Raw genomic sequence first — 24,365 nt, 5'->3', positions numbered from 1 at the left:
CTCCCCAAATTCAGCCCACAAATGCGGTCCTCTCCAAGGTTTCTCATAGTCATCATTGTCACTGTCACCGACGTCCCACTGGGGTGAGTTTTCCTTGCCCTTATGTGGGCTCTACCAAGGATGTCGTTGTGGTTTCTGCTGTGGTTTGTGCAGCCCTTTGAGAAACTAGTGATTTAGGGCTATATAAATAAACATTGATTGATTGATTGATTGATATATATTTTTTTGTATTCTATTTTTGTTTGAATTTACAACCCCCTGGCGCTGTTTTGTACTGTTTTTATAATGCCTTGTAATGTTTTATACTGCTGTTGGACTTATTTTGTTCATTGTTTCTCAACTGTTTGTAAATGTTGACATTTATAAATAAACATTAAAAAAATTAAAAATACATTGAAAAAAATCCCACACAGCTGACATTTTTACCGGTAACTTTCACATGGCCATCTTAACGGTTAGGACACAGACCTGTGGATGTGTTGAAGGTGTGCTGGAAAATGCGGAACGGATATTAGGGAGCAGCAGAAAAGTGGAATGTATTATTTAAATCGGTGCGTTGGAAAACACGGACCAGAGTTTTTTTTTTAAAACTGGACCTTGATCGGCATTTTCCCATGCCTTGCCAATACGCATTTTTTGGCAAATATCGGCGGCCGATCCGATTCAGTTCACCGTAACAGTACACCAGCAGGTATGGAGGAGCTGTGCTCTCAACATAATATTAGCATTCCCACTGCCTTTAAAGCCATATCAGCACCCTGCGGTGGACCTCTGAGGCCCCTGGGGAAGCAGGAGTGGTTGGCTCAGGTCTCCTTGGCCCTCCACCTTGCCGTGCTACACAATAAAGCCGATTCATACACAGTACTCCCCCTCCATGGCGGTGCTGCTCCTGCTCGCCACAGCACAGGAATGTCAAACGGCTAGAAAGATCAAGGTAGCGGTGGGAGTGTGTGCAAAAGTATTCTCCAGTGTGTCCGTGTGTGTTGACGAGGGGGAAAAAAAACTCCCATGGGTAATGTATACATACAACATTACCACATCCTCTTTCGCCACTTTACTTGCGGCTGTGTACGTATGTACTGCTCTCATAACTAAACACGTGCTTTGGTTAGGCTTGTCAATAAAGCCCATCCGCACTGAGCCTGACACTTGTACAACTAAGAAACAAACAGAATTTGCCACGTGCACTTAATTTTTTAGTAAGTGTCCACGGGCATTACCTTGAGGAAAATTTTAAGCAATAGGAAGTTCGAACTAGACTATCAGCACGAATACGTCAACATTTGCATGTCATACGGGTAGTGCAATGTGGGATCTGACCATAATTTTCTGGAAAAATGTGAATAAAATCACACAAAAATCTGACCGGCTGAATTATGTCGTTATTTAGGTACAGTCATGGCTGTATGTACAAAACCCAAAACCAGTGACGTTGGCACATTGTGTAAGTCGTAAATAGAACCAGAATACAATGATTTTCAAATCCTTTTCAACCTATATTCAATTGAATAGAATGTAAAGACAAGACATTTAACATTCAAACTGGTACATTTTGTTATTTTTTTGCAAATTTTAGCTCTTTTGGAAGTTGATTCCTGCAACAGGTTTCAAAAAAGCTGGCACAAGAGGCAAAAGGGACTGAGAAAGTTGAGGAATGCTCATCAAACACTTATTTGGAACATCCCACAGGTGAACAGGCTAAATGGGAACAGGTGGGTGCCATGATTGGGTATAAAAGCAGCTTCCATTAAATTCTCACTCATTCACAAACAAGGATGGGGCGAGGGTCACCTCTTTGAAGTGAATTATAGTGAAGTGAATTATATTTATATAGCGCTTTTCTCTAGTGACTCAAAGCGCTTTACATAGTGAAACCCAATATCGAAGTTACATTTAAACCAGTGTGGGTGGCACTGGGAGCAGGTGGGTAAAGTGTCTTGCCCAAGGACACAACGGCAGTGACTAGGATGGCGGAAGCGGGAATCGAACCTGCAACCCTCAAGTTGCTGACACGGCCGCTCTACCAACCGAGCTATACCACCCCTTTGTGAATAATTGCGTGAGCAAATTGTCGAACAGTTTAAGAAAACATTTCTCAACGAGCTAATGCAAGGAATTTCGGGATTTCACCATCTACGATCCGTAATATCATCAAAAGGTTCAGAGAATCTGGAGAAATCACTGCACATAATTGGTAAGGTCATGACCTTCGATCCCTCAGGCGATACGGCATCAAAAAGCGACATCAGTGTGTAAAGGATATCACCCTATGGGCTCAGGAACACTTCAGAAAACCACTGTTAGTAACTACAGTTTGTCGCTGCATCTGTAAGTGCAAATTAAAACTGTAGTATGCAAAGCGAAAGCCATTTATCAACAACACCCAAAAACGCTGGGCCCGAGCTCATCCGAGATGGATTGATGGAAAAGTGTTCCGTGGTATGACAAGTCCACAATTCAAATTGCTTTTGAAAACCGTGGACAACGTCTCCTCCGGATCAAATAGGAAATGAACCATCAGGATTGTTCTAGGCGCAAAGTTCAAAAGCCAGCATCTGTGATGGTATGGAGGTGTATTAGCATGGGTAACTTACACATGTGTGTAGGCACCATTAATGCTGAAAGGTACATACAGGTGTTGAAGCAACAAATGTTGCCATCCAAGCAATGTATTTTTCATGGACGCCTCTGCTTATTTCAGCAAGACGATGCCAAGCCACATTCTGCACGTGTTACAACAGTGTGGCTTTGTAGTAAAAGAGTGTGGGTAGTAGACTGGCCTGCCTGTAGTCTAGACCTGTCTTCGATTGAAAATGTGAGGCACAGGATGAAGCGTAAAAGACCAAAACGGAGACCCCGGACTGTTGAACAACTTAAACTGTACTTCAAGCAAGAATGGGGAAAAATTCCACCTGAAAAGCTTAAAAAAATTGGTCTCCTCAGTTCCCAAACGTTTACTGAGTGTTAAAAGGAAAGGCCATGTAACACAGTGGCAAAATGCCTGTAACAACATTTTTGCAATGTGTTGCTGCCATTAAATTCTAAGTCAATGATTATTTGCAGAAAAAAAATAAAGTTTATAAGCTCGAACATTAAATATCTTGTTTTTGCAGTCTACTCAATTGAATATAATATAATTTAAAAAGAATTTGCAAATCATTGTATTCTGTTTTTATTTACAATTTACACAACGTACCAACTTCACTAGTTTTGAATTTGCGTAAGTTGTAAGGTCTTCATAAACCGCTGCGCGCAAAACGGTGACAATTTGTCAAAACATGCTTCCCTACTGTATTGACTGTGCTTTTATTTATCTGACAAATAAACCACCTCAAGGAGCACTTCATTAACGCCCTTAAGTCAAACTCACTTGAAATTTCTCACACAGTTTAAGGCCCTCAGGAAAACATCCACTGTAACTTTAAGTCTAGGTGAATCACCACAAAATATAATACACACCTTTAGGGGACTGACAGGCACATGTGTGTAAAAATTGAGCAAGATTGGCTGAAAAACATGGATGACTTTGCGAGGTTACGAGCCGTAAATCATTAACTATTTATCAAATCTGCTGAGAACCAGCATCCTCTGCAGTAGACATATATTTTCAATCTATTTCTTTCATCAGAGTTACACATTTCGAAGAAAAAAAAATAGCCCTGTCAAAAAGTTAAAGTTAAAATACCACTGATAGTCACACACACTAGTTGTGGTAAAATTACCCTTTGCATTTGAACCATCCCCTTGTTCCACCCAGAGGGAAGTGAGGGGAGCAGTGAGCAGCAGCGGTGGCCGCGCTTGTGAGTCTTTTTAATGATTTAACCCCCATTTCCAGCGCCTGATGCTGAGTGCCAAGCAGGGAGGTAATGGGTCCCATAGGGCTGGGCAATATATCGATATACACAATACATCGCGGGTTTGTCCCTGTGCGATATAGAAAATGACTATATTGTGATATTCGAGTATACGTTCTCACGCAGTTGCTTTTAGCTGCGGGCATTACACTACTCCTTCTCACAGACAGCAAGCGCACCTTCTTACACACGTCACATACGTACACGCCCTCACGGAGCAGAGAGGATGCAGACTGGGTAACGTTAGCTGTGATGTTAGCGAAGCCGTGCGAGTGGTAATACGAAAGAAAGAAGGTGCGAATCTGGTAACAAATGAAGGAAGAATTAATTCCCAAGAAAAACAGCAGGGGGTCCATCGTCTGGTTTGGCTTCAAGTGGGAATATGTCGAATAGTCAACTTTAATTTGTTAAGTGTGGGGCACAAGCGTTGCTACCAAAAGTAGCATTACTGCTAATATGTAGCATCATTTGAAATGTCACCTGTTGGAGAATGAAGAGTGGTTACTCCGCATGTCAACATCTCCATTCGGTGCCACACCAACAAAATGCCGAGGCAAACATTTCCAGATCAACACCGTATGAAAAAAACAGTCTACAACAATGATAATGTCCGCAGTAAACTACCACATTGCAAAGGACATACACTATTTGATTTCCTATTATGCAGCTCATTTTTATTTGACACTTATTGAAATATCGTGTGTGACATCATGCACAAAACTCCACTTTATTTGTTTTAAACTATTGTAGTGGCGTTCTGTACAAAAAATGCAATTTAATTTAGTGTTGTTTTGATATGTCATCTTAGTGACATCATGCACAAAAGTGCACTGATAGCTTGTTTTAAAATGTTTCTGACAACCTTGCACTTTCAGTTTTGAAATGACATGAATTTTTGTGCCACTGCTTAATAACTATTTAATAAATACAGTTTTGGTCAATTGACTTAGTTGTGATTTCCTTCTCGGCATGAAAGTTTCAAATGAGCACATATTAATGCAGTATGAACAAGAATGTTTTAATGTAGACACGTAGAATCATCATACTGCTGTGATTATATGCATCAAGTGTTCATTGAAGCCTAAGGCAAAATATCGACATATATATCAAATATCAAGAAATTAGAAAATGGCCATATTGCCAGCCCTAGGGTCCCATTTTTATAGTCTTTGGTATGACTCGGGCGGGGTTGGAACTCACAACCTACCAATCTCAGGGCGGACACTCTAACCACAAGACCACTGTTATGCAAAACACAAATGTCCACTGCAGAGGACGCTGGTTCTCAGAGGGATATAAAGATTAAATTGATTAAACCCCTGCTAGCTGCCATTTCTTTTTATTTGTTACCAATAAACATTGTTGTTTTTTTTAAAAACCATTAAAAAATAATTTTAACAACCTTTAACAATATATATATTTAATTCTAATTCCACTCTCATTTGCACCAAATACAGTGTTCAAGCTACAAAATCAATATCAATGTATTCTCATCGACCATTACATTAAGGACACTTTTGCAACCTAATGCCATGAAATAAAAAAACTTTACCAAAAGTTCTGCTTGGTCTTGATTGACACAGTCAACAACAAATGCTAAAAATGCAGTACTTGCTTCTCTGACGGCCATACATGAAGTACCGATTGCATCAGGCAGCCTAAATCCCACTGGTGTCTTATTACGGCCCATTGAGCAGACACGCGTTCACAATCTACAGTATGTACACACTCACACACTGTAGGAAGGCCACAAATTATGCATTTCCGGTGACAAGCCAACTTCCTCTTTTTCGTATTGTGAACGTGAAGACAGCAAATAATGTCAGAATTTATGACTTTACAGGAAAGCCTTGTGATAATAGAAGCGCTGCAGTTAGCTTTTGGAATTAAATGTATATTCATTTTACTTCCCTCTCAGGGAAACAGGTTATAATATTAGAAATAAGTCGGGTTTGAGCTTATATTTGCATCATGGTTCCATTTAAAAGAGTAGTTAGTACTACACTAGCATCCATCCATCCATCCATCCATTTTCTACCACTTATTCCCTTTCGGGGTCGCGGGGGATGCTGGCGCCTATCTCAGCTACATTCGGGCGGAAGGCGGGGTACACCCTGGACAAAACAGCGGATTTCTTTTAGTCTTTATATATTTGAGAAAATTAAAATTTGTCCAACCCAGCGTTGAATAATCTCCCCCATCCATCCATTTCCTACCGCTTGTGACTTTCGGGGTGCTGGAGCCTATCACAGCTCCATTTGGGCAGTAGGCGTGGTACACCCTGGACAAGTCGCCACCTCATCGCAGGACCAATAATCTCCCCCATGCGAGGCAAATGGTACAGTCTATACTCTGGAGTCCATGTTTTAAAGTGTTATGGCATACTGTATATAGGCCAGGGGTATCAAACACATTTTAGATTGGGGGCCACTTGGAGAAAAATCTACTCCCAAGTGGGCTGGACTGGTAAAATCACGGCAAGATAACTTAAAAATAAAGATAACTTCAGATTTCTTTGTTTAAGAACAGAATAAGCACATTCGGAAAATGTACAATCATAATGTTGTTGGATTTTTTTTGTTTACACTTACATGTTGCGGTTAATAGTATTCTATCTTTATTTGTCATTATTTATTGAATAAATTATGTGATAATGTTCATCAGTCAACTATCAAGATAAAAAAAAAACAATAATATTAAAATCAAAATTACAGGATGTAGTTTGCTCATTTTCCTTATATTTTGTAGATATGGCCTAGTGGTTAGCGTGTCCGCCCTGAGATCGGTAGGTTGTGAATTCAAACCCCGGCCGAGTCATATCAAAGACTTTAAAAATGGGACCCATTACCTCCCTGCTTGGCACTCAGCATCAAGGGTTGGAATTGGGGGTAAAATCACCAAAAATGATTCCCGGGCGCGGTCACCGCTGCTGCTCATTGCTCCCCTCGCCTCCCAGGGGGTGATCAAGGGTGATGGGTCAAATGCAGAGAATAATTTTGGCACACTTAATGTGTGTGTGACAATCATTGGCACTTTAACTTAACTTTAATCTACAAAGATACAAAGAATTGCTATTGCGACATCTAGTGGACACATTTATAGAACCACGGTTTCTTTCTCTCAAAAATACATTTTTATACTTAGCAATCTCATCCCGCGGGCCGGATAAAACCTGTTTACAGGCCTTATACCGGCCCGCGGGCCATACGTTTGACACCCCTGATATAGGCTATAAACAACTAAAAAGTGCAAAAATCATTCCAGTATCATTTCATTGTACTGGAACATAACCATTATTTGTCCCATTGCCAGACTGTTCCGGTTTTTCCGAGCCAGCAATCAAAGTTACATAAACATCCCTAAGAGGATTGTGAAGTGAAAAAAACCCCACAGGACTGGCCAAGAAAACTCAAAGGAACATTCCCTAAAGTGGCCAGCTGGGAACACATAACACACATTTTCCAAATATATATTTCACAGGTGGCTAGAGCCCATGACCTCACGCAGGGAAGTGCTGAGGTGGAAATCAAACAAACCATGCATGCGGGTTTCCACGGCAGCATCACAGTGTAAACACGGTCAGACAAGTGTAAAGCGAGCCACACTTTATCCCCGCATAGTTCCACCCCAGTGATTGTGTCAATAAATACTTAAATATTCAAATCATGACATAGTTAACTGATCAACCGCATGGAAAGTCACATGACCAGCTGGGAGTTAAAGTGTCTGGCAGTGGCAACCACCCTGGATGTCTCCAAGTCATCATGGTTGATATAGGGGAGACTTTTGTAACAGGTCGGGTATGACGCGACAGTTTTCCCATCAAACCTAGATAGGAATCAAGGCTTACCCCCCCCCCCCCCCACACACACACACACACACACACACACTTGTATTTGTTACCTTCTTGAGACCTCTGAAAAATGCCTACCTCTGTAGGACCACTCTTTCTAGATATGTAAAGATTTGTATATACAACATTAATGATATATACATACTATGCAAATATAAAAAAGCGTCTTGTAAAAAATGAGTTGGAAATTCACAAGAATAAGGTCACAACTTCACAAGAAAAACTTAGAATTTTAGCAATATTATAGAAAAGGGTAATTTTACTCAACAGAAGTCAAAATTTTAAAAGGAAAACTCAATATTTGTGCAATTTTATGATAAAAGTTGGAATTTTACAAGAAAAGCTTAAAAGGTTTTGTAATTTTATGAAAAGAGATCATAATTCTACTTGACAAAAGTCACAATTTTATGAGAAAACTTTAAAATTTTGGCAATATTATAATAATAATCGGAATTTTACTTGGCAAAATTTTGCCAAAAGTCATAATTTTACTCAAAAACGGTCGCTATTTTACAACAACAAGAAAATTTGCGATATTGTGATAAGTCAATACATTGCATTAAAAAGTAATAATTTTATATAACAAAGAAATCATTTTAAAAGAAAATATTGCAATATTACAGAAACAGAAAGAATATCAGAAATTGTTCCCAATCATGATAAGAAAAAAGTCGACACATTCTGAGAATAAGACTGCTTTAAGTTAATTTTTTTGTTTGTAATTGGTTTTTAGTCTGTATTATTTACTTCAAGTTCTTACAGTATGTCTCTATATACATATGTATTTAATTTTTTTTAATACATTTTGGCCAAAGGGGGCGCATTTTAATTTCTTACACACACGTTATTATATATGTTGGCCAGAGGGGGAGCATGTAAATTTTTTACACACACTTGTTGTTTCATATGTTGAGGGGGAGCACTTTTAAAACCGACACAGTCAATTTGAAAAATCCCTCCTTTTTGGGACCACCCTAATTTTCAAAGATTTCATCACCAGGGGTGCAAGTGAGATCTCTGTTTTTGTAATGTGCTTAAAGGGGAACATTATCACCAGACCTTTGTAAGCGTCAATATATACCTTGATGTTGCAGAAAAAAGACCATATGTTTTTTTAACTGATTTGAACTCTAAAAGGGTGGAGATTTAAACGCCTTTCAATTGTTCGCCTGTCGGAGCAATGACCTTTCACCCGTGACGTCACATCGTGAAGCGACGCGCCATTTTCTCTAACACATTACACACACCAAGTCAAAACAGCTCTGTTATTTTACGTTTTTTCGACTGTTTTCCGGTACCTTGGAGACATCATGCCTCGTCGGTGTGTTGTCGTAGGGTGTAACAAGACGAACAGAGACGAATTCAAGTTGCACCAGTGGTCAAAAGATGCGAAAGTCGCTCGTTTATTCCGCACACTGTACAGACGACAGCTATGCTACAACAGAGATGGCAAGAATGTGTGGATATCCTGCGACAATCAAAGCAGATGCATTTCCAACTATAAAGTCAACGAAATCACAAAGGTGAGTTTTGTTGATGTTATTGACTTATGTGGAGTGTGCATACCAGACATATATGGTCACGGCATGACTGCAAGCTAATCGATGCTAACATGCTATTTAGGCTAGCTGTATGTACATATTGCATCATTATGCCTCATTTGTAGCTATATTTGCATCCTGAGTTTCCCTACACCCACATTTAATGCCAAACAAACACATACCAATCGTTGGTTAGAAGTCGATCGCCGAATTCGTCCGCGCTTCCCCACGTGCCGCTGTCTGTCGTGATATGCCTCAATAGCTTCAATTTCTTCTTTAATTTCGTTTTCGGTACCTGCCTCCACACTCCAACCATCCGTTTCAATACATGCGTAATCTGTTGAATCCCTTGCGCCGCTGAAATCTGAGTCTGAATCCGAGCTACTATGCTATACCTTTCTGTACTATCCGCCATGTTTGTTTCTGGTGGCATCACGCAGTGACGTCACAGGACAATAGACGGGTGGATATAGCAATGGTGTAAATCAGGCACTTTGAAGCCGTTTTTCGGGATATTGCGTGATGGGTAAAATTTTGAGAAAAACTTTGAAAAATAAAATAAGCCACTGGGAACTGATTTTTATTGGTTTTAACCCTTCATAAATTGTGATAATGTTCCCCTTTAAGGTCAATGACAAACGAGTCACGGACCACAGATGGCCCCTGTGCTCCACTTTGGGCAAGCCAGCTGTAGAAGCTAGCAGTTAATGGCCATTATAGTCTTAGTACCGTAGTGTATTTGTTAATCCTACTGTCAAATATGGGACACTGGCTGTCTTACGTCAGCACCGGAAGTCGTGAAATCAGCCGTTTACCTGGAGGGTTTTTTTCGGGGATGAATAGGAAAATCCTTCTTTAGCTGCCATCTTGTTTTATCATATATTGCTGCCATTGCACCTGTCAATGTTTACTTTTGTATGCACATTAAATAAACAAAAAATCCTGACTTTGGAGCAATGTTCACGGATTCTAGTATGTGGCTCTCTATTAGATGCAATGGTTTTCGGTATTGGGACCATGATTTTGGTCCTAACTGGTTCACCAGTCCTCATATGGAAGGTACTTCTCCTTGTTGATGTCTCAAGAAGGGTAGAAATAAAAGGACACACACACACACACACACACACACACACACACAATCTACAATCGCAACCTGTCCGGGCATCAACCATTGTGTGTCACTAAAACAACAACTGCAGACAAAAGCTCTCTCACGACAACCAAAGACAACTCAATCAAACCCTTGTTTTGCCTCTGTAGGTTGGAGAATGCATTAAATTCCTATAATTCCCAAACACATTCCTCCTCCTCTCTCCAATGGTCACTTGTCTCAGCTTGTCCTGAGCCAAGCATAGCCTTGTTGGCACGCTTTGCTCTCCAAAATCTCGGAATTCGTCAAAAGAAAACCTTTCACCAACACCATAATCATCACTTTCGTAGCACTACAGCACAGCTTGAAAAACAACTTGGGAGTGTGTGCATGTGTGTGTGTTCACTGGTCATACGAAAGAATAGAAAAATTGTTATTTCAGTATACAGTTACAGTATAACCTCCCAAGAACCAGCGTCCTGTGCAGTGGACATTTGTTTTTGGTATTCTTTGTCACAGTTAAAATTAGCCCTGCCTGTTATGCAAAACACAAATGTCAGTGAAACTTGGATGTACATTAGAGTAGTCAGTGTACAGCTTGTACAGGTGTATAGTGTCACTATCTGCTGAAAATGAATCAATAAAATGAGCGAGACGAGCGAGTACACCTAACAGTGATCACGCCTAAGCTGGATCAAAAGTATGAACGTTTAAGACTTCAAACTTCAAAGATTCTGGAATGTCAATTTTCCCATACAACGATACATGCAAGAATAAGTAGTGCAGTGCTGCACAATTATGGGAAAAGTAATATTTACAATTATTTTTAATCAATATTGACTTTTTTTTATTATCAATTATGTATCAGTTTTATTCATTACTCAGGTAAAACCGTGTCAGCAATCTACTTACGATAATGGGACCCTCAATGTGTTGAGGTTGGGATGTGAACCTGACATCATGTTATTTTTAATAATAGTCTAATACAAGGGCTAAATAAACATTATCTATTGTATTTTTTGTGTTTGTGTTTATTATTACCATATTTTCCGGCCCATAGGGTGCACCGGATTATAAGGCGCACTGACAATGAGCGGGTCTAGTCAGGTTTGTTTTCATACAAATGGCACACCGGATTATTAGGCACATTAAATGATTCATATTTTTGTTATTTTTTCTAAATGTAAAACCATTCTGTGGGCGGTATTATTTACGTGGCTAACGTTTGGCAGCGTCTTTTCTCCATTATCTTTGTTGTAGAGGTGTAGCGTGTAAGGACGGAAGTGGAAGAAGTGTCAAAAGATGGAGCTAACTCTTCTCATGACATTCAGACTTTACTTCAATCAATAACAGAGCAGCTTCTCCCCCTTCGTGGCTCACTAGTGCAAAAACAACACCGGAAATGTGTCCCGTGAAAAGCCGTCCAACCGGAACTCTCTAATAACTGAAGTTCCTTGGGTGAATAATGTAAACTCACTACACCGGTATGTTTTAGCGCTTGCATGGCAAGGTTACAGACAGATATAAGTAAGAACTTTACACTTCTTTATATTAGAAATGGCAACAACGGAGGATGAATGTCCCATAACAAGAAAATAGAGAAAAAGAAGAAGCTTATTGACTACAATGACCACAGACTACAAAGGCGGACACGCACAAATTTTCAGGACTTATGCAGATCCCAAATACAGATCAGCAGGTACCATAAGGGAAGAAAAGTATCTTTTGCATAATATTGCGAAACAAAACGCCAGATAATATATTTTACCCTTTACACACAGCATAATAATACACAACAATAATAAAGCACAGTACAATCCATCAAGCGGTGCGGCTTTATAGCTTACTAAACATTTTGATAGATTTTTTAACGTCGTGTGTAATGTTCTATATTTTCAATGGAACATGTAAACACTAAATTGGCCCTAGTGTGTGAATGTGATTGTGAACGTTGTTTATCTGTGTTGGCCCTGTGATAAGGTGGTGACTTGTCCAGGGTGTACCCCGCCTTCCGCCCGAATGCAGCTGAGAAAGGCTCCAGCACCCCCTGTGACCCCAAAAGGGACAAGCGGTAGGAAATGGATGGATGGATGGATGTAAAATTTCAGTGATGTTTTTACTTGAGTCATATTGCAGTCTACACATATCTCTTATGTGTGACTGCCATTTACAGGTCACACTTATCATTCCACCATGTACCACATAAAATAGCTTTGAGGTCAGTAAGTACAACCAAAATTATTTTGTTCAAAATGAAAGGATTTTAAGTACGTCTTATTGTCCAAAAAATACAGCATTTTTAAAATGTCATAAGTTGCTCATTACATGATGCCCTTGGCTGTATTTGTCATGTTTGATGGGTATTTTTCAGGGCCATTAAAACAACAGCCTTGACCCAATCATACATTTGATCGTCCGTAGTGTGGAAGATGAATATTAAAGGAAAAAATGTAGCAATGTTTAGTGTAACGATTGTACTCGCGAGACAGTTATTCCCTGTGCAATTACATTTCTGCATTCCCAGTATTCATATTCATGCAGAGGATGCATGAATTCCAATGTGTTGGCACTCAATGGAAAAATGTCTCCAGTATTTAGCCCTTAGTCCTTGTAGTGGGACTGGACAATTCTGTTAATGCCAGCCTGAGATGTGATCTGTGCAATCATGGAGTTCTGTGCAAACACACAGTGGCCTGTGGCATGAGCGGATTCCCTTCTCAGGGCTTTAAGACGAGTGGCTGCTGCCTCTACTGCCGTCGCCACTGTGAAATCGCTTGATTTAATATGCAGCTTAGCCTGCTTTTTAAATGTTAATATCACGGATGCTTACTTGCGGCAGCCATTGTCCTGATCATGATTAAAATTTGATTAATCGTCAAGCCCTAATTGAACGTTATAAAGCAATGTCTTTATTCTCTTGTGCGTGGAATTCAGGATGTTAGTGGAAACCCCTTCCACTCCTCCGTAATGATATCACGGGAGCAACTGGTGGATGTTAGAACACCTTGAGCTCTTCCACCATCCCTAATTACTCCTTCAACTCAAAGGCCTGCTGAAACCCACTACTACCCACCACGCAGTCTGATAGTTTATATATCAATGATGAAATATTAACATTGCAACGCATGCCAATACAGCCTTTTTAGTTTACTAAATTGCAATTTTAAATTTACCGGGAGTTTTTTTCTTGAAAACGGCGCGTAATAATGACGTGTACGCTTGACGTCACGGGCTGTTGGGAAATATGAGCGCTGCGCACACACACACAGCTAAAAGTCGTCTGCTTTAACCGCATAATTACACAGTATTTTGGAGATCTGTGTTGCTGAATCCTTTGCAATTTGTTCAATTAATATTGGAGAAGTCACAGTAGAAAGATGGAGTTGGGAAGCTTTAGCCTTTAGCCACACAAACACACGGTGATTCCTTGTTTAAAATTCACGGAGGTGAAACTTTACTATGGATCACAGCGAACATGGATCCCAACCGAATGTCAACCAGCAGGTTTTGGTGAGAAAATTCCGGTAAAAAGTTGCTTCTTACCGGATATCAGCTGGGCTTGTGCCGCCCATAAAGCTGCCGTCGACTTCCCTGAGACACTGCGCGTCAAGACACCCGTGGACAAACCCCTCCGACTATCAAGTACTGTTAAACTCACTAAAACACTAGCAAGACAATAGAAAGATAAGGGATTTCCCAGAATTATCCTAGTAAATGTGTCAAAAACCATCGGAATCCGTCCCAATGCAATCGCGTTTATTTTTTTTAACTCTTTTTTTTTTTTTTTCTAGTCCGTCGCTATGAATATCCTCAAACATGAATCTTTCATTCTCGCTCAAATTAATGGGGAAATTGTCGTTTTCTCGGTCCGAATAGCTGTTTTTTGTTGGCGGCTCCCATTAAAATCAATGTGAATATGTGAGGAGCCATCAACATGTGACGTCATCGTCTGCGACTTTCGGTAGAGGCAGGGCTTTTCTCTTAGCACCGAAAGTTGCGAACTTTATCGTGGATGTTCTCTACTAAATCCTTTCAGCAAAAATATGGCAATATCGCGAAATGATCAAGTATGACACATAGAACGGACCTGCTATCCCCGTTTAAATAAGAAAATCTCATTTCAGTAGGCCTTTAAGGATGTCCCACAGGTTCAGGCCTGGAGGAGACAAACGTGTCCATTCCTCGGAAAGGTACTTTTTCTTGGAGTTGTGTTTGGGCTCCTCAGCACATTGGAAAACTGCCGCACGTCCCCGGTTTCTGACAACTATTTAGACAATAATGGCTGCGTTGAGTCTTTTGGATAACTCTACATATACTGTCATACAAGTTGTGCACAAACTACTCTTAAATATTTTTGAGTTGCAGTTCTGTAATATTGTTTTTTAAATGTAGATACAAGAGAATCCCTGATGGAAACGTTATCAAGAGATCAGCTACTGTGTGCGACCCTAGTGCTACCTTAAGAGGTGTCTGCTGCAGCAGACACCTCTTAAGAGTTCCTACCTCGGAGTCTGAGCGCATGTTCTGCCATCTTTCAGCACAGGTCAACAAAGCAGGTAGCAAAAACAGACCCGAAGTCTCACTACATGGTAGTTTGGCACATTCCAGCCCTCTGCTTGTTCCTTGACCAGACAACGAGAAGAATGCAGCAGCAAAGAGCGGGGAGGCAGAACAGGACAGGACAGGCCGAGGGGTGGGGGAACCACGATGCATCATGGAATGAGGTTGGGGAGGGATGAACACAGATAAAGTCAGTGTTCAGAGGCAGCACAGCATGCAACAGGATGGAATGAGAAGCAAGCAGTAAGATGGTTAAAAAGATCGAAACGCAGACATAACACAGGGTGGTTTCCGCTCGGTTTGCAGGTTAATAATAATAATTAGTTATATTGTCTCCGTGGAGAAATTTGTCTTGGAAATCAAGACAGCGTTTTACATACATACATACATACATACAAAAATACATACATACATACATACATACATACATACAGTTCGTCCGACAATACAGTGACGACAGTGAACAATGCGCAGGTATACCAGTTAGCTATAAATGATAAATGGGTTGTACTTGTATAGCGCTTTTCTACCTTCAAGGTTCTCAAAGCGCTTTGGCACTACTTCCACATTTACCCATTCACACACACATTCACACACTGATGGAGGGAGCTGCCATGCAAGGCGCTAACCAGCAACCATCAGGAGCAAGGGTGAAGTGTGTTGCTCAGGACACAACGGACGTGACGAGGTTTGTACGAGGTGGGGATTGAACCAGGGACCCTCGGGTTGCGCACGGCTACTCTCCCACTGCGTCCTAAGAGCTCACACATTACACTCTCCCCGTATTGCACACCTCCTTATTATTGCATCCGGTCATTACAGTAGTTTTTCTGTTGTTCAGCGCTTTGATTGTAAGTGGGACAAAGGAAAATCTATACCTGTTGAGTTTGTATGTTGCTGTTCTGTACCGTTTATCATTTGGCATCAACACAATTCCACTACGAAGTATGTGGTGTGGGTCAAGGGTGATTTTAAGACCCTGCTTCCTCACGGTCTAGTCAAATATTTCTTGAAGGGAACAAAGGGGCTGCATGCCAATCAGTTTACCAGCCCTCTTGATAAGGTTTTGAAGTTTGGTTTTGAGTTTGACAGACAGATTTCCAAACCATGTGGAGATGCCATAACGGATGACCAATTCAATATTTGCCTTATAAAACAACATCAAGATATTGCTTGCCACACCGCGGACCCTGAGCTCCCTTAGAAAGTGTAGGCGCTGTTTAATATGGGAGCAAACAGAGTCAACTTGGTTGGCCCAAGTTAACTGGGAATCAAAAAAAATACCCAAGTACTTATTGGAGGACCCTTTACTCCACTCTCTCCCCATGGATAAAGATCGGGCTGTGCGTAATAGCAGTGTAGCAGACAACAACATAAAACCATGTGCACTACAGTACAAAGCCATTTTTAATGCACTACAACTGAGAGCATAGCGAAAATACAGAGGACTACTCTGTTAGGTGAAGCTGAAATACAGATCACGGTAGCGGTTGCATTTCGAGGACTCTTACAGTGCTGACAGTGGAGTAGTGGATAACCGTTCAAGTTGGGTCTCTCACTTACCAAGAACCAGTTTGATTTCAGGCTTTCGTTTCCTCTTGAAGACGTTGTGATTTCTCCATGACATCCACTTACTTAAATTCATGACAGAAAGCTTGAAAAAACACAACCAAAAGAAGAAAAACTACAAGGCGGCGGCAGAAGAGGCTATGACAGTGAAAAGCGAAAGAGGAAGTAGATGTGCTGCCGTCCTTATTTTCACCTTTGGGGCGCTGAGGGCCCACACACATGCAAACACCTGATGGGAGCGTGAGAAAAGTCGTTAGGAGCTCGTCCATAAAAAGGCCAGCGACAGGTGACGTTTGCGTGCATCGGCCATATGCATTGTTGACAACAACTGGTTCCCCTTTAGAATAACAAAAACATGACAACACGTTGACCTCCATCCAACGTACGACACACTGTTGTTATCATGAACCATCTTTGGAGCTAAAAGTAAGAGTGTGACATTTCTGCAGATTTGTAGTGCAGCAACTGTTCATGGCAGCAACTGAACAAACAAGTCAGTTCCCACAGAGAAGGTGTAATAAGGCCCTTTTCCACCGCAGGAACTTTTATTAGGAACTTTCCCATTGACCCGACTAAGTAAAGTTCCCCCTGTGTTTCCACCAAAAACTACCTGGGTAGATTTAGTTCTTCGGGAAATATTTTTGGTTCCTGCCAACTCGATGGGACTTTTGGAACGTTCCTGGTACTTTAGAGAGGCGAGCTGTGGTATTGACTGCTAAATGGTTGAACACAGTTCAGGGGAGTTCCTAAAACTTATTTTTTTAACAAACGGCCATCATTGCGGAGAATGTGGGGATGACTTGTTTATTTCTTATTACCTGTGTATTTCTATTACAATAAACTTCACAACGGAGAGGGAAAACAACAAAGGGAACTTTTGTGGGGCATCTGTGTGTGGAACTATCTTGGAGTGTTTTTAATCAGCCATAGTCTTTAAACGATATGCAGTTTAATGTCAGGGTTTCCCACACATTCATTTATTTGTGGCGGCCCGCCACAAAAGAATTACGGCTGCCACAAATAGATTGTTCGGCTTTTGACTCGCTCGACCGCTCATAAAAGCAATGGGACTCTGTTTGTGAATGGAGCTTGAAGTTACAACTCCGGAGCAGTAGGTGGCGGTAGCCTACTATGCATTGTAACTCCGCCAATTGCACTTAATACACCTGATGGGTCAAAAGAAGAAGAAGAATACAGCGACGACGAAGTAAAGGAATAACGAACCGACCGGATCAAAATTCGAGGGTAAGACGTATTGGCAAACAAGTTCAAAAGTGGTCTGAACCTGTGCAGTGTGCAGCACCGACTCGGATTTTCTTAATTTTTATTTTTGGGACCGGGGCAGACGCACGCAGTAACAGTCACCTGTTACCATACCGACGAGCTAACGTGTCCAGGTTATAACCCTGTTGTCAATAAACACACATGGAGACGGTGCTTCAGATACTGCATTAATACTGAAAGCTGAATTGTGCACTGTCCACTGCAGCATGTGAATGTAATGAAAAGAACAAAATCTGAGCCAACCAGCTGTTAAAATGTTGTCCAGGTTAATGTTTTAGCCATTAAAGGCCCTTCATTTCAACAGGCATGTGATTTTTCCGTCTGAAGTCGGAATTCATCCATCCATCCATCCATCATCTTCCGCTTATCCGAGGTCGGGTCGCGGGGGCAGCAGCCTAAGCAGGGAAGCCCAGACTTCCCTATCTCCAGCCACTTCGTCTAGCTCTTCCCGGGGGATCCCGAGGCGTTCCCAGGCCAGCCGGGAGACATAGTCTTTCCAACGTGTCCTGGGTCTTCCCCGTGGCCTCCTACCAGCTGGACGTGCCCTAAACACATCCCTAGGGAGGCGTTCGGGTGGCATCCTGACCAGATGCCCGAACCACCTCATCTGGCTCCTCTCGATGTGGAGGAGCAGCGGCTTTACGTTGAGCTCCTCCCGGATGGCAGAGCTTCTCACCCTATCTCTAAGGGAGAGCCCCGCCACCCGGCGGAGGAAACTCATTTCGGCCGCTTGTACCCGTGATCTTATCCTTTCGGTCATGACCCAAAGCTCATGACCATAGGTGAGGATGGGAACGTAGATCGACCGGTAAATTGAGAGCTTTGCCTTCCGGCTCAGCTCCTTCTTCACCACAACGGATCGATACAACGTCCGCATTACTGAAGACGCCGCACCGATCCGCCTGTCGATCTCACGATCCACTCTTCCCCCACTCGTGAACAAGACTCCTAGGTACTTGAACTCCTCCACTTGGGGCAGGGTCTCCTCCCCAACCCGGAGATGGCACTCCACCCTTTTCCGGGCGAGAACCATGGACTCGGACTTGGAGGTGCTGATTCTCATTCCAGTCGCTTCACACTCGGCTGCGAACCGATCCAGTGACAGCTGAAGATCCCGGCCAGATGAAGCCATCAGGACTACATCATCTGCAAAAAGCAGAGACCTAATCCCGTGGCCACCAAACCGGAACCCCTCAACGCCTTGACTGCGCCTAGAAATTCTGTCCATAAAAGTTATGAACAGAATCGGTGACAAAGGACAGCCTTGGCGGAGTCCAACCTTCACTGGAAACGTGTCCGACTTACTGCCAGCAATGCGGACCAAGCTATGACACTGATCATACAGGGAGCGGACCGCCACAATAAGACATTCCGATACCCCATACTCTCTGAGCACTCCCCACAGGACTTCCCGAGGGACACGGTCGAATGCCTTCTCCAAGTCCACAAAGCACATGTAGACTGGTTGGGCAAACTCCCATGCACCCTCAAGAATCCTGCCGAGAGTATAGAGCTGGTCCACAGTTCCACGACCAGGACGAAAACCACACTGTTCCTCCTGAATCCGAGGTTCGACTATCCGGCGAAGCCTCCTCTCCAGTACACCTGAATAAACCTTACCGGGAAGGCTGAGGAGTGTGATCCCACGATAGTTGGAACACACCCTCCGGTCCCCCTTCTTAAAGAGAGGGACCACCACCCCGGTCTGCCAATCCAGAGGTACCGCCCCCGATGTCCACGCGATGCTGCAGAGTCTTGTCAACCAAGACAGCCCCACAGCATCCAGAGCCTTAAGGAACTCCGGGCGGATCTCATCCACCCCCGGGGCCTTTCCGCCGAGGAGCTTTTTAACTACCTCAGCGACCTCAGCCCCAGAAATAGGAGAGTCCACTACAGATTCCCCAGGCACCGCTTCCTCAAAGAAAGACGTGTTGGTGGGATTGAGGAGGTCTTCGAAGTATTCCCTCCACCGATCCACAACATCCGCAGTCGAAGTCAGCAGAACACCATCCGCACAATACACGGTGTTGATAGTGCACTGCTTCCCCTTCCTGAGGCGCCGTATGGTGGTCCAGAATCGCTTCGAAGCCGTCCGGAAGTCGTTTTCCATGGCTTCCCCGAACTCTTCCCATGTCCGAGTTTTTGCCTCCGCGACCGCTAAAGCTGCACACCGCTTGGCCCGTCGGTACCCGTCCACTGCCTCCGGAGTCCTAAATTCGAGGGTAAGACGTATTGGCAAACAAGTTCAAAAGTGGTCTGAACCTGTGCAGTGTGCAGCACCGACTCGGATTTTCTTAATTTTTATTTTTGGGACCGGGGCAGACGCACGCAGTAACAGTCACCTGTTACCATACCGACGAGCTAACGTGTCCAGGTTATAACCCTGTTGTCAATAAACACACATGGAGACGGTGCTTCAGATACTGCATTAATACTGAAAGCTGAATTGTGCACTGTCCACTGCAGCATGTGAATGTAATGAAAAGAACAAAATCTGAGCCAACCAGCTGTTAAAATGTTGTCCAGGTTAATGTTTTAGCCATTAAAGGCCCTTCATTTCAACAGGCATGTGATTTTTCCGTCTGAAGTCGGAATTCCATCTTTTTTATTCTCGGGGGGGGGGATGTAAAATGTAAACGATGTCGGTTCTCGAGAGAAAGGACTCTTTCACTCAAATAAAAATTATTTGAGTGTTTGTATATGCAAATCTTTCGTTTTTTTTGTTAAAGTTTTTGTTCTTATTTTTTTACAACAAACACGTTTGCTGGGAGCGTCCTGTCTGGTTTTGGTGACGTCATGTTAATCAACTTCCGGTTGTCGTTGCTTCAGTATCGATCGATCGATCACTCTGTCTTGAGCTCACAGGCCTACTGCGCCATGTGGCTTTAATGTGCGCAGTTTAATGTCTTAATTGCGGACACAGTTATGTTGTTATACTCGCTTATATTCGGGTATGTCGTTATTTATCGGAGAAAGACGTTAATGTATTGTTTTAGTGTTAGCATTTAAGCTAGCTAGTGCTGGCGAGCTTCTCCGGTCCATCAGTTAAGAAAACTTTTATTGATATATAACGGGAATTGTTCTGTGTTATCAATCACGGTTTTACAATAATTTTACGGTCTATTATTATAATTTTTATTGTTTCATCTTTATTGAAGACTCTTGCTTTTGAAACCGTTTACTTTGAAAGTTTCACTTCCGTTTCCATTTTTATGCGCGTTGATGTTAACTTCTCTGCCACTTTAAAATATTTGAGGCAATATTGACTTCTACATTTCTGTCTTTTTAAAAGAAGTGAACTGAAGTAATGTGGTAATACTGTAAATTAACTGTAGATAATAACACTGATCAATGTGACACCTGTGGATGTGAAATGAACACAAGATGTAAATATTAGTGACTAAATACTGTTGGGACTGAACCATATACAGTGAGTCAATAGGATAATTGGGGTATATATGTTCTATTAATGATGTTTTCATGTCTTTAAATACTAAAATATTTTCTTCAAATGGTGCTGTCTTTGTTAATTTTAGCATGTTAAATTGGTAAAAAAAACAGGAGCTTCTGGACCTGGCTGGGGGCCTTCGTCCCCAAGACCTCCGGAAATTTTTTCAGTCTTTTCATTGTGGTCAAATCACATGTCTGTTTCAAAATTTCAACTGTGATCGGGCTTTAAACAGGTGGCTGAACTGTTCAGATGGGTGTAACTGCTACTAGTCAAATAATGTGAAATAGCATTTAATTTTACATGTATGCAATGCCATTTAAATGTAATTATAGATAATAATAATAATAATATTAATAATAATAAATACTGTGTAGTGTTGTAAATAGTCAACGGGAAGGATTTTAGTAAGATATAAGCCATGAGCACTACACAGCCAGAAAAAAACCTAGGCAGGACAAGTAAAACTACTTAGCGTAGTTTTATTATCTACATATTGTTATTTACAGCTGAAATGGACCCCTCATGAATTTATTATTTACAGGGAGGACAGCTTTCTGACTGTTGAACATTGCGAACAAAAGCCTGACTTTCTATGAACAATTCGGTACACTTTATTTTTGAAATCATATAATTTTGTATATTATTGATATGTATTTAATTTACTTAATTTCTAATAAAATAATTCTGACATAATAATGTTTATTTACAGGGTATCAGTGTAGAAATATACCAAACCACTCCTCCATGTGTCATCAGCCTGATTTGTATAAAGTACCCTGAACAGTAAAATGCAGTGGAAACACAAACCACACACTTCCACAGAAACCTAAAGTTCCTGAACGTTTGGTTGAAAAAGGCCAATAGAAGGTGGTTGGAGAAGACGTGAATTTTTTTCCTGTTTTGTGTTCTCTCTTCCTGAAGCTATTCAGGAAAAAATCTTCATCATCAGACTAAAGAAAGCCTGGAGTAGTCACGGTGTGAAAGTGTGCTACAGTAGGAGAGCCTGGTGTTGGGAAAGTGTGACAAACTCTCGAAACTTAAAGAAAAATAAAAGGAATTTCCTCTGGACTAAATTAGTCATGCAGGTTGCCTAATCCTCAGCTCAGCAACTTGAGAGCATCAAAGTTGGAAAAAGACAGCAGGTCTTTTATTCAAGGTCTACACACTTATACATGTAAACCTACAGGTGGCAACACACAACTTCTCACTTCTCACTCATACACACCAGTGACCTGACAAAAAGGAAAAACGACTCAAAGGTCGGCGTCCCACAAATGCACAAATAGAATTATCGCGACCCAACATGCATCGTAAGGCTGCTTAAAACAGCTCATATAAAGCTGGTCTGCCAGAGAATTGAAAACATAGCAAGAGAAATCAGTCAGTATATTTTTAGTGTGTTCAGACTTGCCTAGGTACAATGGGTTTAACGATAAACGTTTGGGATGTGAATCTTACAACAACTCCCGATTTAATTTGATTACGATTCTTGGGGTGACGATTCAATTCAGAAATGTTTCATGGTTCAAAACAATTTTCGACTCAAATCAATTCTTGTAAGATATTTGGTAAAACCTTTTCGTAACAGGTTAAAGATTACAAAAGCTCCCTGTGGCGGCCGACGTATAGTTATGTTTGTAATCGAGTAGTCTATCGATTCGTTTGTTCAATTAATTGAGTTATGGGAAAAAACTATAACCCCCAAAATTAGAGCCTAAATGCATATTCTTGTAACGACGGGGTCGCATTTTACTGCGCGACAAACAGCGAAATATGAACGCAAAGGGTAAAAATAAAATATACAATCTGATAAATAACTAAGCTTTAGAACTTTGTTGTGAAAATCTTCTTCCACGTCTGTCCCACATTTCAGGCTGACATCCCCAACCCCACTGCTTGGTGCGTCGTCTGATCTCCTGTGACATAGACGACCATGGTAACTAATTAATAACCATAGTAACTACTAGTACATCATGCAAAAGCGCAGATTCCAACCATTGAAATACTTTGTATAGACTTATGGTCATTTGAAAACATCACTGCACATCATAATGGCAGCTACACTTTCCATCTTAAAAATCTAAAAAAATATTTGGTAATGTCCGGCGGGTCAGATTGAAATACTTAACGGGCCACATGTGGCCCCCGGGCCTTAATTTGCCCATGTCAGCTCTAACATGAGAGGGAGTGTATGCATAGGAAGGAATGTTTTTGTTCTTTTGTGGTGTACAAAAGAATGTGTCCATCAACAAATTTTAACCATGGAATCAAATCGAATCATATTGAATCGTTCATACACTAGATGGAATCCCATATTTATAAATAAATTGTTTATGAATCGCTTCGTAACCCATGTTTCGAGAAGCGAGTTGAACCGTCAATCACAAAGAGATTCACATCCCTCGTTTCTACTAAACCTTTCTGCTCTTCTTTTAACGAGTACCAACTCTGGTGCATGACCAGCTATAGTGGTTCTGCGGACATGCGATTCAGATACATGTTTGTATGCTTTTTTTTAAAAACAGAGGAACATTTTAATGATATCTGAGATGTTTTTAAAGTAATTATGGCCAATAGTGATTAAATAATAGACTACATACAGTATATATCTAATTATACAATATCCATCCATCCATTTTGTACCCCTTATACTTCTCGAAGTTGCACATGTGCACTCATACATGTTAAGTGCTATCATAAGCCCTAATGCAACCCTGAAAAACATCCCTTGCATGCCGTACACACATGTACTTTTACGCATATATTTACATAACATGACTGACATCAGGGCAGTACGTTTGAAGAGGGGTTAGCGCGTCTGCCTCACAATACGAAGGTCCTGAGTCAAATCCCGGGCTGGAGATCTTTCTGTGCGGAGTTTGCATGTTCTCCCCGTGACTGCGTGGGTTCCCTCCGGCTACTCCGGCTTCCTCCCACTTCTAAAGACATGCACCTGGGGATAGGTTGATTGGCAACATTAAATTGGCCCTAGTGTGTGAATGTTGTCTGTCTATCTGTGTTGGCCCTGCGATGAGGTGTCGACTTGTCCAGGGTGTACGCCGCCTTCCGCCCGATTGTAGCTGAGATAGGCACCAGCGCCCCCTGCGACCCCAAAGGGAATAAGCGGTAGGAAATGGATGGATGGATGACTGACATCACATGC

General features: G+C 41.6%; 1 protein-coding gene across 6 annotated transcripts in view; it reads right to left on the bottom strand.

Moving 5' to 3' along the window:
• The window catches only part of utrn (utrophin), a 420,528-nt gene that overhangs the window by 364,229 nt on the left and 31,934 nt on the right, over positions 1–24,365 (bottom strand). For 3 of the 6 annotated variants that reach the window (XM_061900555.1, XM_061900557.1, XM_061900560.1), the window contains exon 1: positions 16,462–16,617. The exons of 1 other annotated variant lie outside the window; for it this stretch is intronic. In XM_061900555.1, coding sequence (XP_061756539.1) covers positions 16,462–16,543 — 82 coding nt within the window. In that variant the 5' untranslated portion in view covers positions 16,544–16,617. Of the gene's footprint in view, positions 1–14,841; positions 14,985–16,461; positions 16,619–24,365 lie in introns of those variants that run through there. 2 more of the 6 variants (XM_061900559.1, XM_061900558.1) reach the window with 2 other exon arrangements.

Source organism: Nerophis ophidion, linkage group LG05 (assembly GCF_033978795.1).
Source record: "Nerophis ophidion isolate RoL-2023_Sa linkage group LG05, RoL_Noph_v1.0, whole genome shotgun sequence".
NCBI lineage: Eukaryota > Metazoa > Chordata > Actinopteri > Syngnathiformes > Syngnathidae > Nerophis > Nerophis ophidion.
Note: the sequence above shows the minus strand (reverse complement) of the source record. Positions and strands in the feature narration are given on the sequence as shown.